The following is a 15,901-nucleotide window of genomic DNA, read 5'->3' as shown; positions in this document are numbered from 1 at the left end:
CCAGATAATGTGTATTTAGAAATAAATGAGAAGTAGGGATGTGGGAAGAGGAAATAATTGGAGTGGTTTTATTTTTACTCTTGAATGCTGGGAGAGGTTTACGTCCAGTCACAGATGAAGTAAAGACTCACCAAAGACAGAAAACTGAAGACAAAACAAAGAGGATAGAATGCTTTTGAACAGTGAAGGACAGCCGCTCCTCTTTAAAGCAGCGGAGAAGGTGGTAAGAACTGGCTCAAAGGGTAAGACTGGAAAGAGTAAGAGAAACGGGTTGATGTTTGCTCTTAATTCACAGAATAGGAAACCAGCTGATGTGCTTAGAGTAAGTTTGATGTTTGAAGTAATCATTGTGGGAAGTAACAGGAGGCACAGCTAACTGGAAACTAGAAATCCATGATAATAGCAACTTGTGCACAGCTATGTAGGTCTGCTGAGCAAAACTTAGTTCTCAAGATGTGGGCACAGGGAAGTGGGCCTTGCAGAGGAGCGGGCATCGTGGTGTGGTGGGTTAGGCTGCCACCTGCAATGCTAGAATCCCATATGGGTGCCAGTCGAGTACCACCAGCTTCACTTTCAATTCAGCTCCCTGTTTATGTGCTTGGAAAAGCAGAGAAGGATAGTCCAAGTCCTTGGGCCCCTGCATCCACATGGGCAAGCTGGATGGTGTTCCAGGCTCCTGGCTTCCACCTGGCTCAGCCCTAGCCACTGCAGCCATTTGGGAAGTGAACCAGTGGATGAAAGATCGTCTTGCACTGTCTCTCCCTCTCTCTGTAACTGCCTTTCAAATAGATAAACAAAAAAATTAAAAAAAAAAAAAAAAGAAGAAGAAGAAGAAAAAGAAATCTCGCCGGTGCCGCAGCTCACTAGGCTAATCCTCCACCTTGTGGCGCCAGCACACCGGGTTCTAGTCCCGGTCAGGGCGCCGGATTCTGTCCCGGTTGCCCCTCTTCCAGGCCAGCTCTCTGCTGTGGCCCGGGAGTGCAGTGGAGGATGGCCCAAGTGCTTGGGCCCTGCACCCCATGGGAGACCAGGAGAAGTACCTGGCTCCTGCCATCAGATCAGTGCAGTGTGCCGGCCGCCATTGGAGGGTGAACCAATGGCAAAAGGAAGACCTTTCTCTCTGTCTCTCTCTCTCACTGTCCACTCTGCCTGTCAAAAAAAAAAAAAAAAAAAAAAAAAAAGAAAGAAGAAGAAGAAGAAGAAAAAGCATAGAACTGATATATTTAAAGAAGGAAAGGGTCAGAGAACTAGAAATCCTAGAGAAGACAAAATAGCTAAAACAGTGCCTGCTTTGTAAGGAGAGAAGATAAGAGTTTTGGATTTTTTCCCTGTCTAAGCATTTTCAAAGACACAACTAGAGACATTGTTGAGAATACAGTGTCAAGAAAAGATTCTATTGTACGTAAATTCGTTGAAAATTACATTAAGTACCATTCCCCAACTTAAATATTAAGCACACAATAAACCTGCTTGTAAGTTTAACATCCAAAGTGATAACCAGTCTTCACAGATTCCAGATGTTTCCTTACCAAAAGAAGCAATACCACAAATTTTTAGTAAAGCTATACTTTGAATGGCTACTTGCCTAAAGGATTGCTAAAGTAGTCTGCTCCTCTGATCCTACTGTTCAAATAGGAAAATGACCAAAGGATAATGAAATAAGTACTTCAAGCACATCCACACGAAAAGTTTGTATATATTAAAAGCACTAACTTTTGAACAGACTGATGATCTCCCATGGACATTCGGTCTGGTTTGACCCATTATAACTCAACTCAAACTCAGCAGCGACTTTTATTTAGATACAATCATCCTTTTTACCACATTATGATTTTTTAAGACTTTTAGAGGTTTCTTGTTTTTTGTATTGTGCTTTTTGAACCATAAAATCAACTTCACAGACTTAAAACTATGGTGAAGCTGGTGTAAATAATCAAAAATACTAATGATTTTGGAAATTCTCTGAACTCAAAAGCATGTAGTCATGAGACAATCATGGAAATTTCTAAACAAGAGAGAACTATATTTCTCTTTGAAATTCTGTACTTCTCTTCCATCCTCTCTTATTTTTCTCTTGTCTCTCTGAAGCCTAACGTCACAGGATTCAGGAGGGTGAGAGGAGCACTTGAACACTGAAAATACAAGGGTAGGGGAAAGGGCAGGGAAATCTTGTGGTGCAGCAGATAAACCAGAGTTTTCTAAGCTGACACGCCATATCAGGGCCCTAGTTCAACTCCTGGCTACTCTGCTTCCAATCCATCTTCCTGCTAAGGCACCTGGGAAGGCAGTGAATGACAGCCTCTGCACCCATGTGGGAGATCAATAGGGAGCTTCTGGCTCCTGGTTTTGACCTGGCCCAGACCCAGCTGTTCTGGCCATTTGTAGAGTCAACCAGTGGATGGAAGATCTCTCTGCCTTTCAAATAAGAAAATAAATCTTAGGAAAAACAAAAACAAAAAACAAACAAAAAAAAAAAAAAACAAAGAAGAGAGAAGGAGAGAGAGAGAGAGAAAAAGATAAAGGAAGGAAGGAAGGAAAGAAGGAAGGAAGGAGGGAGGGAAGGAAGGAGGATGGGAGGGAGGAAGGGAGGAAATAAATACTGGGAAATAGGAGCAGGTGTTTGGCTTAGTAGTTAGGTCATGGTTGGGATCCCTATCCTATGTTGGAGCGCCTGGTTTCAATCCTGGTTCCAGCTCCTGACTCTTCACTAGGTTACTGCTAATGAAGAACTTGAAACTGGTGGTGATGGCTGAAGTGGTTAAGTCCCTGTCACCCATGTGAGAGACTTGTGCTCAGTTCCCGGTTTCCAGCTTTGGCCTAGCCTGGCCCTGGTCATTATGGGCATTTAGACTGTGAACCAGTAGATGAGAATTCTATCTATCTGTCCTGCCTGTCTTCCTCTCAAAGAAATAATAAATAAAATTATTTTTGAAAAAAAGAAAATATTGGGGAATAGAGGAACAGTTAAAAATAAATATTTGCTATTTGGACCATTTACAAGCACATTTTGCCAATTAATTTATTTAAAAGATAAAAATCCAAGGAAATCCACAATGTTTATATATTTGCCTAAAATTTTTAAGCCATCGTTGGAGATTCAATTCTTATTTATTTTTCTTGGTAGACTTACAAAGCATTTAAATATAGCTTTTTGATCTAGAGTGAATACACAAAACGCTCACAAATTTATGTGATTTTATTTGTGCAAATTATACTCAATCATAAAAATGAAAAAACTATTTGCATAAGTGGATATCAGAGTATGTTCCTATGTAAGAAACTGTCATAAAACAGCTTCAGATGATAGGATCAAACATATCTCATACAATTAAACATCACATTCACATGAAAATTCTTTAGAATAACTAATAAACTGCTTCAATTCACCACCATCTCTTTAACGGATTTACTGAAAAAGTCCTAACTTCTCTCCTCTCACCCCTTGTTATGGTCTAAATGTTTACAGCCCCCAAAATCCATCTGTTGAAGTCCTAACCCCCAGTGTGATGCTATGTGGAGGTGGGACTTCGGGTGGTGATAGATTTAGATGAGGTCGTGAAAGTGGGAACCCAGTGTTGAGATGGGTGTCCTTTTAAGAGAGGAAAAGACACCAGGCTCTCTCATAACAATGTGAAGACAGTAAGAGGTCTGTCACTAAGCCTTGAAGAAAGACCCTCACCAGGGCCAAACTGGCTAACGCTTTGAGACTGGATTTCCTGGCCTCCAGAACTGTGAGAAATAAATGTCTATTATTTAAACCACCAAGTTTGTATTTTATTATAGCAACCCAATGCATGCCTCCATCAATCAATTCTCTACACTAAATACAATCTCAGTGTATCATTCACCTGTAAAAACTTACCAACAGGTTCTCACTATTCATTAGTAGAGGCCATATTCCTACATGTAGTCACCCAAGCTGTGTTTGCTCATCATACAAATCCCACTATCTAGAGAGGATCTTTCAAGAATAACTCTTTGTTGTAAAAATACAATCTGCTTGTCTATTTTTATACTAGGTAACCAATTTTTTAAAGACACACATATGAATGTAAATTAAAACTAAGCTTTAGGGCCGGCGCCGCGGCTCACTAGGCTAATCCTCCACCTAGCGGCGCCGGCACACCGGGTTCTAGTCCCGGTCGGGGCGCCGGATTCTGTCCCGGTTGCCCCTCTTCCAGGCCAGCTCTCTGCTGTGGCCAGGGAGTGCAGTGGAGGATGGCCCAGGTGCTTGGGCCCTGCACCCCATGGGAGACCAGGAAAAGCACCTGGCTCCTGGCTCCTGCCATCGGATCAGCGCGGTGCGCTGGCCGCAGCGGGCCGGCCGCGGCGGCCATTGGAGGGTGAACCAACGGCAAAAGGAAGACCTTTCTCTCTGTCTCTCTCTCTCACTGTCCACTCTGCCTGTCAAAAAATAAAAAAAAAAATAAATAAATAAAAAAAAAAAAAAACTAAGCTTTAGTTCTTACTGAAAATTTTGCTTTGCTAAGTTAGAATTTATACTAATTACAAGGTATTTGAGGGTACTTCAAAAAGTCTGTGATATACAGTTGAGAGATTAACAAAAAATATAATGTGAATGAATAGCTGGTTCATCTATTAAATATTTTAAAAACATATTTATTATATAAACCTAATGTTAAGAAAATTCTCTTTTTTTTTTTGACAGGTAGAGTTAGATAGTTAGAGAGAGAGAGAGACAGAGAGAAAGGTCTTCCTTTTTCCGTTGGTTCACCCCCCAAATGGCTGCCATGGCTGGCGCACTACGCCCGATCCGAAGCCAGGAGCCAGGTGCTTCTTCCTGGTCTCCCTTGCAGGTGCAGGGCCGCATCCTCCCATCCTCCACTCCTTCCCAGGCCACAGCAGAGAGCTGGACTGGAAGAAAATTCATTTTTTTCAAAATAGCAAAATTTAATTCCATGAACAGGAAGAAAAAGACATTATGTATCCTTGATCATACTCATAATTTAACTAAAAGTTACAGAGCTGCCGGCGCCACGGCTCACTAGGCTAATCCTCCGCCTTGCGGCGCTGGCACACCGCGTTCTAGTCCCGGTCAGGGCGCTGGATTCTGTCCCGGTTGCCCCTCTTCCAGGCCAGCTCTCTGCTGTGGCCAGGGAGTGCAATGGAGGATGGCCCAAGTGCTTGGGCCCTGCACCCCATGGGAGACCAGGAGAAGTACCTGGCTCCTGCCATCAGATCAGCGTGGTGCGCCGGTCGCAGCGCGCTGGCCACAGCGGCCATTGGAGGGTGAACCAATGGCAAAAAGGAAGACCTTTCTCTCTGTCTCTCTCTCTCACTGTCCACTCTGCCTGTCAAAAAAAAAAAAAAAAAAAAAAGTTACAGAGCTACTGAGAGGCTTCTCAACTCCATGCATTAAAACATGTACATGATTATTACTAAAATATTCATAAAATCTTCTGTAGATATCAGTCCAAAGTTAATCTACTATATTACATTGGTCAGAAGTAATTATTTTAGTGTTGTTGGGAAAGAAAAAGACATTTAAGATAACCTGTAACTATCATTTCTGAATGCAAAAAGTTAATACTGTCAGTGGAAATTTCTGGGAATTATTTTATCCATTAAAATTTATTTATTTTTAATTTTTATTGATTTGAGAGATAGACAAAGAGAGTTCCCATCAGCTGGTCCATTCCTCAAATGCTCATCATGAAATGGACTGAGCTGGACTGAAGCCAGGAGCCAGGAACTCTAAATTAGAGTTTCCCACATGGGTGACACGGACTCAACTACTTGAGCCATCACTGTTGCTTCAAAGGGTCTGCAGAGAGGAAAGCTGGAATTGGGAACTGGAACTATTAATCAAATCCAGGCCCTCTGATAGGGGATGCAAGCATCTCATCCTAGTGTCTTAACTGCAAAGCCAAATGCCTGCCACTGGGAATTGCTTTTATTTCTGGTTATATAAAGGAAAAAACTGAGAGCTATGCAATGAGAGCACAGAAATGCTTTTTAAGTTTTCCTAATTGGGGCTGAGAAACATGAATTCCAAAAAAATGAAATTTATACGGAGTTACGTCTATCTTATCTGCATCTTAGGCTACCTGAAAAAAATAAATATTATCAATCTTTAAAGCAACATCATTTAAAATGGATATCATAAAGTTGTAATAATAGAATCAAAAGGAAAGGAGGTGGATTTTCACTAAAGTTGAAATTCAGAATGAAATGCTGAGTCATAAAATGCAACAAACTTTTATCAGTACACTTTTCATCATTTGCTGAAATCTTTTTTATGACACCACTGAGATCAGGAAGGGTATATGATATTTGGTAAATCAGATTTGAAACAATATTTCAGAATGTCATCATTTTTTTCACTAGTTTGACAAATTTTACTTACCTAAACTGAGTAAGTCTGTTTCTTTCCATATTGCTCTCATTGGTAATAAACAAACACAGCTTTCCACATCTAACTTACATATTGTGTATTCTACATCTAAAAAATTATAGAGCCTTTCTCAAAAGGAATCAGAGAGAAGTGGTTTCACTTTTAGTATCATTGCTGTATTATTTACTTTAAGCTTGGTCTATTTCCTTTTAGGTTCCAAAACAAGCCAATTTATACAAATTTGGTATACTTATTAAGCATTATGAAAATGTTATTGGAAACAGTCAGTTGAAGAGAGGGCTCAATACTAATTAAAATGAAGTATAAAAGGACGAAATGACTTACCTGCGGCTAATCAATTTCTTTTCCACTTCTCCTTCTCCGGCTGACTTAACATTTGTACCTGTGTCCTTCTTTAACTTTTTTGCAATTCTTTCTCTCATCTGGTTCTTTTCACCACCATCAATATCCTCATCATCCTCTGCACTTTCATCTTCTGCATCCTATAGAAATTGAAACTATTTGCCATGTATTCAGTTTTCCCTTTCGCTTCCAGAAAGATTCATCTCAGACCATCATTGCAGTCTAGGGCAGGTTTGTTTTTTGTTTTGTTTTTAATTAGTATGGGCTTAAAGAATTTGTTCTAGGTGGGACTACCCCTGGGGTCATCTCTAGGCCAATCATGCATGGGATAACCCAGGAATTCACCTACTGCATGCCCAGCTCCTCTGTACAGCACAGACCGCTCCCTCTGTATTTCCCAGGGTATGTGCCTACATTCCTATTCTTATTCCAGTGGGAAGCAGCTGGCAACACACTGACATCCACCAAGGATTACTTCAAGTGGAAGAGGTGCAGCGTAGAATATGAGATCTGTCCCTATAATTGAGGTCACAGCAACGTCCTCCTCTGAAAAGGTTCCAATGGATTCCTAACTCTCTAAAGGTTCTGACAATTGATGCCTCCTAATATAAACTCTTATAACTTGGGTGTGGCAACACTTGCCAACTTTGGACTTGTTTTCTCCAGCCTGAAGTGCCACCTTCCAGACATCTGCACTGCTTGCTTTTTTTTTTTTTTTTTTTTTTTTTTTGCTCAAGTGTTATCCTCTCAGAGTTGTTTTCTTGATCATTCTATTACAATGAGAGAACCACCTGCCCACCTCCAATATTCTCCATTCCTCTTCACTGTTTTATTTTCCAGAGCATTTTCACTCATCTGAAATGCTATACATTTTAATTATTTACATGCTGTCTCTCATCCAATGAGAACAAACACGCCATGAGGGCTAAAATTCTGGCCTGTTTTGCTTATATCTTCAACTTTCAGAGGGGCACCCAATTTTAATAGAGAGGAGTAAAGGGAAGGGAGAGGGGAGAAAAAAAGGAAGAATTCACCTCAAGTGGATAATTTTTCAATGATTCATCACCTTTTGTGATTTGTTGATCTGGCTGGGAGTCTTAGAGAGGCAGGATCCTTAACTTAAGGCTTGTGGACCTCTACAGCAGTGGTCCTCAAAGTCTGGTCCTTAGACTATATTCCATGTTTGTGAAAATGTGAAATCAGCCCTCACTGCAGATTTACTGAACCAATATCACTGGAGGTAGCAAATGTTTAAGTAATTCTTAAGCACTAAAATTTGAAAACCACTGACTTGCTTGGGCCTCAGCAAATCTAGAAAATAAGGAACAGATAGGGGGCCGGCGCCATGGCCCACTTGGTTAATCCTCCGCCTGCGGCGCCGGCATCCCATATGGGCACCGGGTTCTAGTCCCGGTTGCTCCTCTTCCAGTCCAGCTCTCTGCTGTGGCCGGGGAGGGCAGTGGAGGATGGCCCGAGTACTTGGGCCTCTGCACCTGCATGGGAGACCAGGAGGAAGCACCTGGCTCCTGGCTTTGGATCGGCATAGCTCTGGCCGTGGTGGCCATTTGGGGGAGTGAACCAATGGAAGGAAGATCTTTCTCTCTCTCTTTCTCTCACTGTCTAACTCTGTCAAAAAAAAAGAAAGAAAGAAAATAAGGAACAGATAACAAATCCCAGTACTTTCATACATTTTGTTTGTGGATGTAGTACATTTTCCTGGGAAAAGACACATTGTTTTAGTCATTTCCAATGCTCTGGAACACAAAACAGATTGCTGACCACACATTATCCTTAGCTGACTTCACCCTCATCCACGACCTTAAAAAAAAACCTATACTTTTACATCCTAATTTATACCCTGACCCTATGTTCTAGACCCATATTGCTATTTTTCAAAGTTAACTCAATCTGCAAATGTACATTATCCTCATAATATTTTTTGTCTTGTTCCCAAGTCTACTTTCTTTTGTACCCATCTAGTAAATTTTAGACCAGAAACCTTGTGGGTATCCTAGACTCCTGCTGCCTCACCTCACAACATGGAATCAGTCATCTTCTCCACCTCTTTTCCAATGGACATCTGTGGTCTTACATCAAGCTCTAGTCCAACAGCTGCCCAATAGCTCTCCTTGATGTACTGCCTGTTTCCTCTAATTTATCCTCTAAGACACTGCCAATGGAGAGCTTTTTCAAATTGAAAGTTGACCGTAGCACGCTTCTTTTTAACAAATATCTTTCAACTATTCTTTATTATTTTTAGGACCAAACTCCTCACTATGGCATATGAAGTTCTTCAAAATTTGCCTGTCCTTTTACCTCTCCTATTGCATTCCTCATCATTATTGCACTCTGGTCTCACTGGCCTGCATTCAGCTCCTGAAACACACCAAACTCTCTCACTTCATAGCCTTTTGGACATGTAGTTCCCTTTACTTTAAACACTCTTCCTCCCTGCTCTACACAAGTCTCCTTCAAACTTTAAATCTTACTTTGTATTTCCTACGGAAGGGACAATATTCCTTATTCTTAGGCTTTAGCACCTGTTTTCTGAGCAAGAGGGACTCCCACGTCCATGAATTCTTTTTGAACTAGTTAACTCTTTAAAAAAAAAATTATTTATTTATCTGAAAGTCAGAGTTACACAGAGAGAGGAGAGGTAGAAGGAGAGGTCCTCCATCCACTAGTTCAGTCCTCAAATGACCGCAACAGCCAGAGCTGCACCAATCCAAAGCCAGGAGCCAGGAGATTCTTCCAGGTCTCCCATGCAGGTACAAGGGCCCAAGGACTTGAACCATTTCTACTGTGTCCCTAGGCCATAGCAGAGAGCTGGATTGGAAGTGGAACAGCTAGGTCTCGAACTGGTGCCCATATAGGATACCAGTGCTGCATGCCAGGGAGTTAACTCGCTGTGCCACAGCACTGGCCCCTGGACGAGTTAACTCTTACATATTAAAAGAAAAATCTTCCTTCTGTTTTGTTAGCTTTATTAGCCAGTACAACTAATTAGGAAAGAGATCTATAGTCTTGAATGAAGATCTTCTGAAATATGTACATAAAAAAGGAATACTAATATAGTCATGGACTACTATAAATGACTGACTTAAGCATTTCCTGTATTTCATGTAAAATGATCATCTAACATCTTTTAAACTTTTAACATAATAAAATAAAACCACAAATCTGAATTTTGAATATTCATATAATATTATGTGAAAGGGAGAAAAAGCAGGCTAGAAATTCAGATATAAGTTTCCAGTTGTGAAAGGAAATATATATATGCATACATACAATCATGACAATTTTATTTTTATATTTCAAATATTTTAAAATTTTACACATATAAAAGTAATATATATATGATTTTTAAGGAAGGTGACTAACATTTTTGAACTTTATAAATTGTTTTATTATATTGTCACTAAAATTAATACTCACATCATCTAAATCTGCTGCATCAGCTTTTTCACTACAAAAAAAAGTAAAATAAATTTTAGTTTGAAAGTAAAACTTAAAATTATATAATCTAAAAATTTAGGTGTTTTCTACAATAAAATTTCTGAAAATTTATTTCAACAAAGGAATTTCAGAATGGTATTATAAAGCAGGTGGGTCATTTTATATAAACAGAAAAAGAGATATGTTCCAGGAACCAATATATGCATTCACCAGTATTTTTCTAAAAATAGGAAACAACCACTAACAGAACTTTTTTATGAACAAAAGACTTACAGTAAACAATTTCCTCTATAAGCTTTAAGTATTCTGGCTATAGAAACCAAGTTCTTTAAAAACATGGGAGTTAAAAAAATATTGACCTGAAGTAGGACTTTTGAAAATGAGCTAAACTGGGGGCCAGCACTGTGGCTCAGCGGGTTAAAGCCCTGGCCTGAAGTGTCAGCATCCCATATGAGCACCAGTTCTAGTCCTGGCTGCTCCTCTTCCCATCCAGCTCTCTGCTATGGCCTGGGATAGCAGTAGAAGGTGGCCCAAGTCCTTGGGCCCCTGAACCCATGTGGACGACCAGAAGAAGCTCCTGGCTGCTGGCTTCAGATCGGCACAGCTCCGGCCATTGCGGCCATCTAGGGAGTGATCCAGCAGATGGAAGACCTCTCTCTCTGTCTCTACCTCTTTTTGTAACTCTTTCAAATAAATAAAATAAATCTTTAAAAAAAAAAAAAAAGAAAATGAGCTAAACGATGTATGAAAGTATTTTAGTCCCTCTTTGAGACACTGGCCCAATATATTTGGTGGTTATATTTAACATTAAGACATCTTCCCTTCTCAATGAGAAGCAGTGAAGACAGTGAGAAAATTATTAAACTTATGTGAGAATATACACTTAGTGGATTGGCTCAAACTGTGGTGATGACTTTACAAAAACCTTTAACGCTGATTTAGTTAGTCATGACAGCAACTGAGATAAAAATCCTTTAAGGAAACAGTTAGCAAAGAAATTCTGAGTTCAACCTTAAACTGTGAAAGCAAACAATTTTTGGCATTCAAACCACAGCATACATGTCTCACCTACATAATTAGTTCAACAAAGGTGGAGAGCAAAAGTGACAAAGAGTGCCTCCTGCCATCATGTGAGGAGTCCTTCACGTCCATGATCAAAATGCTTCATTTTAGGGGCTCAATTTAAACATTTTTGACTTACGAGATCTAACTATTTACTAACAAAAGAAGCAAGAAAATCATCTGAGCCAGAAAACAAGAATCTGGGATCACATCAGACCCAGACTAACCTTTCAACAGCCGGAACAGAACTGAGGTGTGGATCATCCTTAAGCAAGTCATGACTGCTTTTGCTTTTTCCCTTCATGCTCTGAAAAGAAATGGACAGTAAAATCACGAGTCAAGAAATAAACAGTCTCCCAAAAGGATAAGTTTACGAATTTACATAAACTCTAGTACTGACAAAAGGTGGAGAGCAAAAGATACACTCCACTAAACCTCTGGCCCAGTTGAGGAGCTGCGGCCTGCTGCCCGACAGACCTCCCCAGTGCAGGATGTGTTGTTAAAACTTAGACCTTTAGTTTCAAGATGGAAGCTGCTCACTACTTCACCCTTCCAACTACTCACCACGAAATGAACAGTAAGAGGTTAGAGCTCATAGAAACAAAGAATCATTTTTCATAATAAAATGTTAACTGGAATTTTCAAATGTCAGATAGAGAGGTAAAAACACTTCGTCCTTTAAGCCCAATCTACCACTCTTATTTTGGAAAGAGGCTCTGAAATTTGAAAGTTTTTTTTTTCTGAGGTACATGTATACCTTCAGAAATATATGCCCAAGATGTATTAACACAGAATTCTCCACATTTGAAGATGTAATCAACTAAAACATGCTTATATTCCAGTGTACAAAAAAAAAAACCTTTTCTCAGTTAACCTAAATATACTATTATCTGATGTTTAAGAAGTCCCTGAATCTGAATTACATCATTAATTTATATTCCTAATTCCACAACCTTATTTAAAGGAATGATAAAAAAGGCAATATGTTAACTAATTACTTGATAATGTTTGTCCAATTATGAAAGGTAAGGAGGAAAAGGTGAGGAGAAAAGAAAAACTCAAAAAACAGAAAGTGGTGTGGTAGAAAGAATATGGGATAAGAAAGATGGTTGTTAGACCAAGTGAGTTTCAAAATCTAATATTTCATAATTCTATGGATCTTACTACAGAACCTGTGCCATCTATGCAAGGATCTCTTTAGACCTCAGGAGCTCTTGCCTACAAAATGGAAATAAAAATAGTAGCCTTGCCTGTTCCAGACAAAAGAACTAAATGAGGTATGTTCAGAAGTATATACCACGAACATAAGATGACCTAAGATAGAATAAAGCTAGAACATCTTCTATTCATGCTTTCTTGCCCTGAAATTCCTTTCTAGTGCATCTCCAGGCATCAGGCTACCTTCTCTAATATAAGCTCTTACTCTATTAATAAGTTACTTTATTTATTGATAAATGTTATTTTTTATTATGAATGTAATAGATCTTTTTTTAAAAAAAAAAATGGGTCCTTTTGATAAAGTGTTCCTGAACACTGCTAAGAGAATAGATTTTAAATGTCCTTACCATAAAAAAAGATGAGCATGTAAGATAATGCAAATGTTAATCAGCTTGAAATAGTCACTGTACAGTGTATGTATATTTTAAAACATCATGTTGTATATGATAAAGATGTATCTTTTGATCATCACTTTAAAATAATTATTTTTAAAAGAAGTTCTTATTTATTTCCCAAAGCTTACTTTAAACAGCTTGAAGGGAAAACAAAAAACTTGCTTCCTAACTTAAAATAGGATTCAACAATGGTAGAAGTTGTAAAATAATCTGAAAAATCATTACCATTTCAACTTTTACTTAACATTTTAAACTGAGTTAGCAGCAATTTTTAAGACAGATTCTGTAGCCCACAGAGAGCAAATATACAGAGGAATAATTGAAGCAATTACAAGACAATTCCAAAGACAGTGAAAATGAATTCAGACATTTCTCTTTAATGCCAATGCTTTCTGAATGACCTATTTAAGATTTTTAATTATACCATCAGGTAACAATTACTTTAAAGGAAGAACAACCCAAAATATCTTTAAAATGTCTTTAAAATTACATAAAAGATTGCTAAAAGGTTTAGCCGCTGAACAAAACACTAAATATATTTATTTAATTCAGTGTAAAATGCTCCACAGCAAACTCAAAAACTGTCTGCAAGCCAATATAAAAATGAACATCAAAGGGGAGGTAGGAAAATCGTATTATCTGGAAATTCGTACTTAAGAACAAAGAGGCAGTGAGATACCACAAACTATTAAATAGAGTAAAGGAAGGCAGAAAAGGATGGAAGGAAGGAAGGGAGAAAGGGAGGGAGGGAAGGACAGAGTGAGAGAGGGAGGGAGGAAGAGAGGGAGGAATATGATTGATGGTACAGAGGAATAACACTGGCCAAGAAGCTCGAAAGTCTGGGACTCAATCTATAATTCTACGTGATGGTTAATTTTATGTGTTAACTTGGCTAGACCATGGTGTACAACTGTCTGGTCAAACACCAGTCTAGATGTTGTTATAAAAGTATTTTAGATGATGGCCGACGCCGTGGCTCACTAGGCTAATCCTCCGCCTGTGGCACCGGCACCCCGAGTTCTAGTCCTGGTTGGGGCGCCAGTTCTGTCCCGGTTGCTCCTCTTCCAGTCCAGCTCTGCTGTGGCCAGGGAGTGCAGTGGAGGATGGCCCAGGTCTTTGGGCCCTGCACCTGCATGGGAGACCAGGAGGAAGCACCTGGCTCCTGGCTTCAGATCAGCGCATTGTGCAGGCCGCAACACGCTGGCCATAGCGGCCACTTGGGGGGTGAACCAACGGAAAAAGGAAGACCTTTCTCTCTGTCTCTCCCTGTCACTCTGCCTTTCAAAAAAGTAAGTGGTTATTAATTAAATAAAATCAAATTTTAGAAGACATTAAATCTATTTTCCTGTTCAAAGCAAGAATCGTTTTACCACCATGGCTGACAAGTCAACCCATGTCTCAACACCTAAAAGGCGCTGATTCATCTCCCCTCCAGTGTTTTTTAAATAGCCCCATTTCGTTTAGATACAGACTTGTGAGCCAAATAATGCCACCCAAAGATGTCCATATTCTAATCTCCAGAAGCTGTGACTGTTCACTTACATGGCAACAGGAACTTTGCCAATAAATTAAGGATTTTTGAGACAGGCAGATTATTCTAGATGATGAGAGTCGGGCCAAGGTAATCACAAAAGTCTTTGCAAGTGAAACAGGAAAGCAAGAAAGTCAGTTTCAGGGTGGTGCAGCATGAGTTAAGACTTTACCAGCGATTGCTGACTTTGAAGACGGAGGAAGGAGCCACACCAAGGAACAGAGACTGTCTATAGAGGTTGGATATACCTTTTTAAAGATTTATTTATTCATTTTGGAAGTCAGAATTACAGGGAGGAAGGGAAAGAGAGAGAGAGAGAGGAGAGAGAGAGAGAGAGAGAGAGAGATCTTCCATCTACTGGTTCACTCCACAGATCATAGCAATGGCTAGGGCTTGGCCAGGCAGAAGCCAGGAGTCAGGATCTTCATCCAAGTCTCCCACATGGTTGTAGGGGCCCATATACTTGGACTATCTTCCACTGCTTTTCCTAGGCTATTAGCAGGCAGCTGGATTGGAAGTGGAGCAGCTGGGACTCGAACAGTTGTACATATGGGATGCCAGCATCGCAGGATGTGGCTTTACCTTTCTGGCCCCTGGATGTTGGATGTTTAGCCCAGTGAAACCTATTTCAGACTTCTGATCTCCAGAACTGTAAGATACTAAATATGTTTTGCTTCAAGCCACTAAACTTGTGACAATAGCAATACAAAACTAAAAAAAAATATGGTTTAACATCTTTTAAAACTGTTAAATATAAACAACCAGAAAGATAGGTGGGGTACAATTTACTATAAGTGTAGAAACACTTTATAAATTAGACTGTGTAACTCTTCTGACAGCCTCTGTGCAAATGGCCTAGTACCATTTTCTGTGTCTTGCCTACCCTGACCTCCAACCTTTGGGGGAAAAGTTCAACTTCATAGAATAAACTAAAAGAGGACAAAACTTTCTTTACTTTCAAAAGTGCTGAATTTGATGACCGCTTATTGTGGGTGAGCAAAAGGCCTTCTAAAATTTTGGATATGAGCATAATGTTAAAATGTCTTGTAATGACAGAAATAGCATGCATATCATTGTGAAAGTGGCACAATGTGAGTATGGTATTAAAATCTAGCCAATGAGACTTTTAAAATGGACCTGCCACTTCACTTGCCTTATGAAACCTACTTGCCTAATTAGAAGCTTTACTTAGAAAGTATTTTCCAAGCATTTTGAGTTATACATAAGGATTCGTGAATAAATTTTAAGCCAATACAGATATTTGAATGAAACACTTAAGAAAATGATATGAAGACTCCTGCAGATAAAAAAAAAAAAAAAAAAAAAAAACCTTCAAGTACTTGAACTCTAGGATCATATTTTCACTTATTTTTTGCTACTCCAAAGTATATCTAGTCCCTTAAGCATTTCCTATGTGAGCTGGTTTTGGCATCATCCCCACTCCTCACTACCCTCCCTTGCTCTGAATTCATCTAGTTTGTCAGTATCTTTCTTACATGTGTTCAGAACTAAAAAACATTC

General features: G+C 39.4%; 1 protein-coding gene across 5 annotated transcripts in view; it reads right to left on the bottom strand.

Moving 5' to 3' along the window:
• CWC27 (CWC27 spliceosome associated cyclophilin) overlaps positions 1–15,901 on the bottom strand; it is a 233,224-nt gene that overhangs the window by 185,303 nt on the left and 32,020 nt on the right. For all 5 annotated transcript variants that reach the window (XR_011382063.1, XM_051853710.2, XM_002714061.5 and 2 more), the window contains exons 8-10: positions 11,464–11,543; positions 10,154–10,184; positions 6,701–6,858 (exon numbers count right to left, since the gene is read on the bottom strand). Coding sequence is in view for 4 of the 5 variants with exons in the window: in XM_051853710.2 (XP_051709670.1) it covers positions 6,701–6,858; positions 10,154–10,184; positions 11,464–11,543 (269 nt within the window). In the remaining variant the exon portion in view is untranslated. The remainder of the gene's footprint in view (positions 1–6,700; positions 6,859–10,153; positions 10,185–11,463; positions 11,544–15,901) is intronic.

Source organism: Oryctolagus cuniculus, chromosome 14, assembly GCF_964237555.1.
Source record: "Oryctolagus cuniculus chromosome 14, mOryCun1.1, whole genome shotgun sequence".
Taxonomy (NCBI): domain Eukaryota; kingdom Metazoa; phylum Chordata; class Mammalia; order Lagomorpha; family Leporidae; genus Oryctolagus; species Oryctolagus cuniculus.
This window is presented reverse-complemented; position numbering and strand designations above follow the sequence as displayed.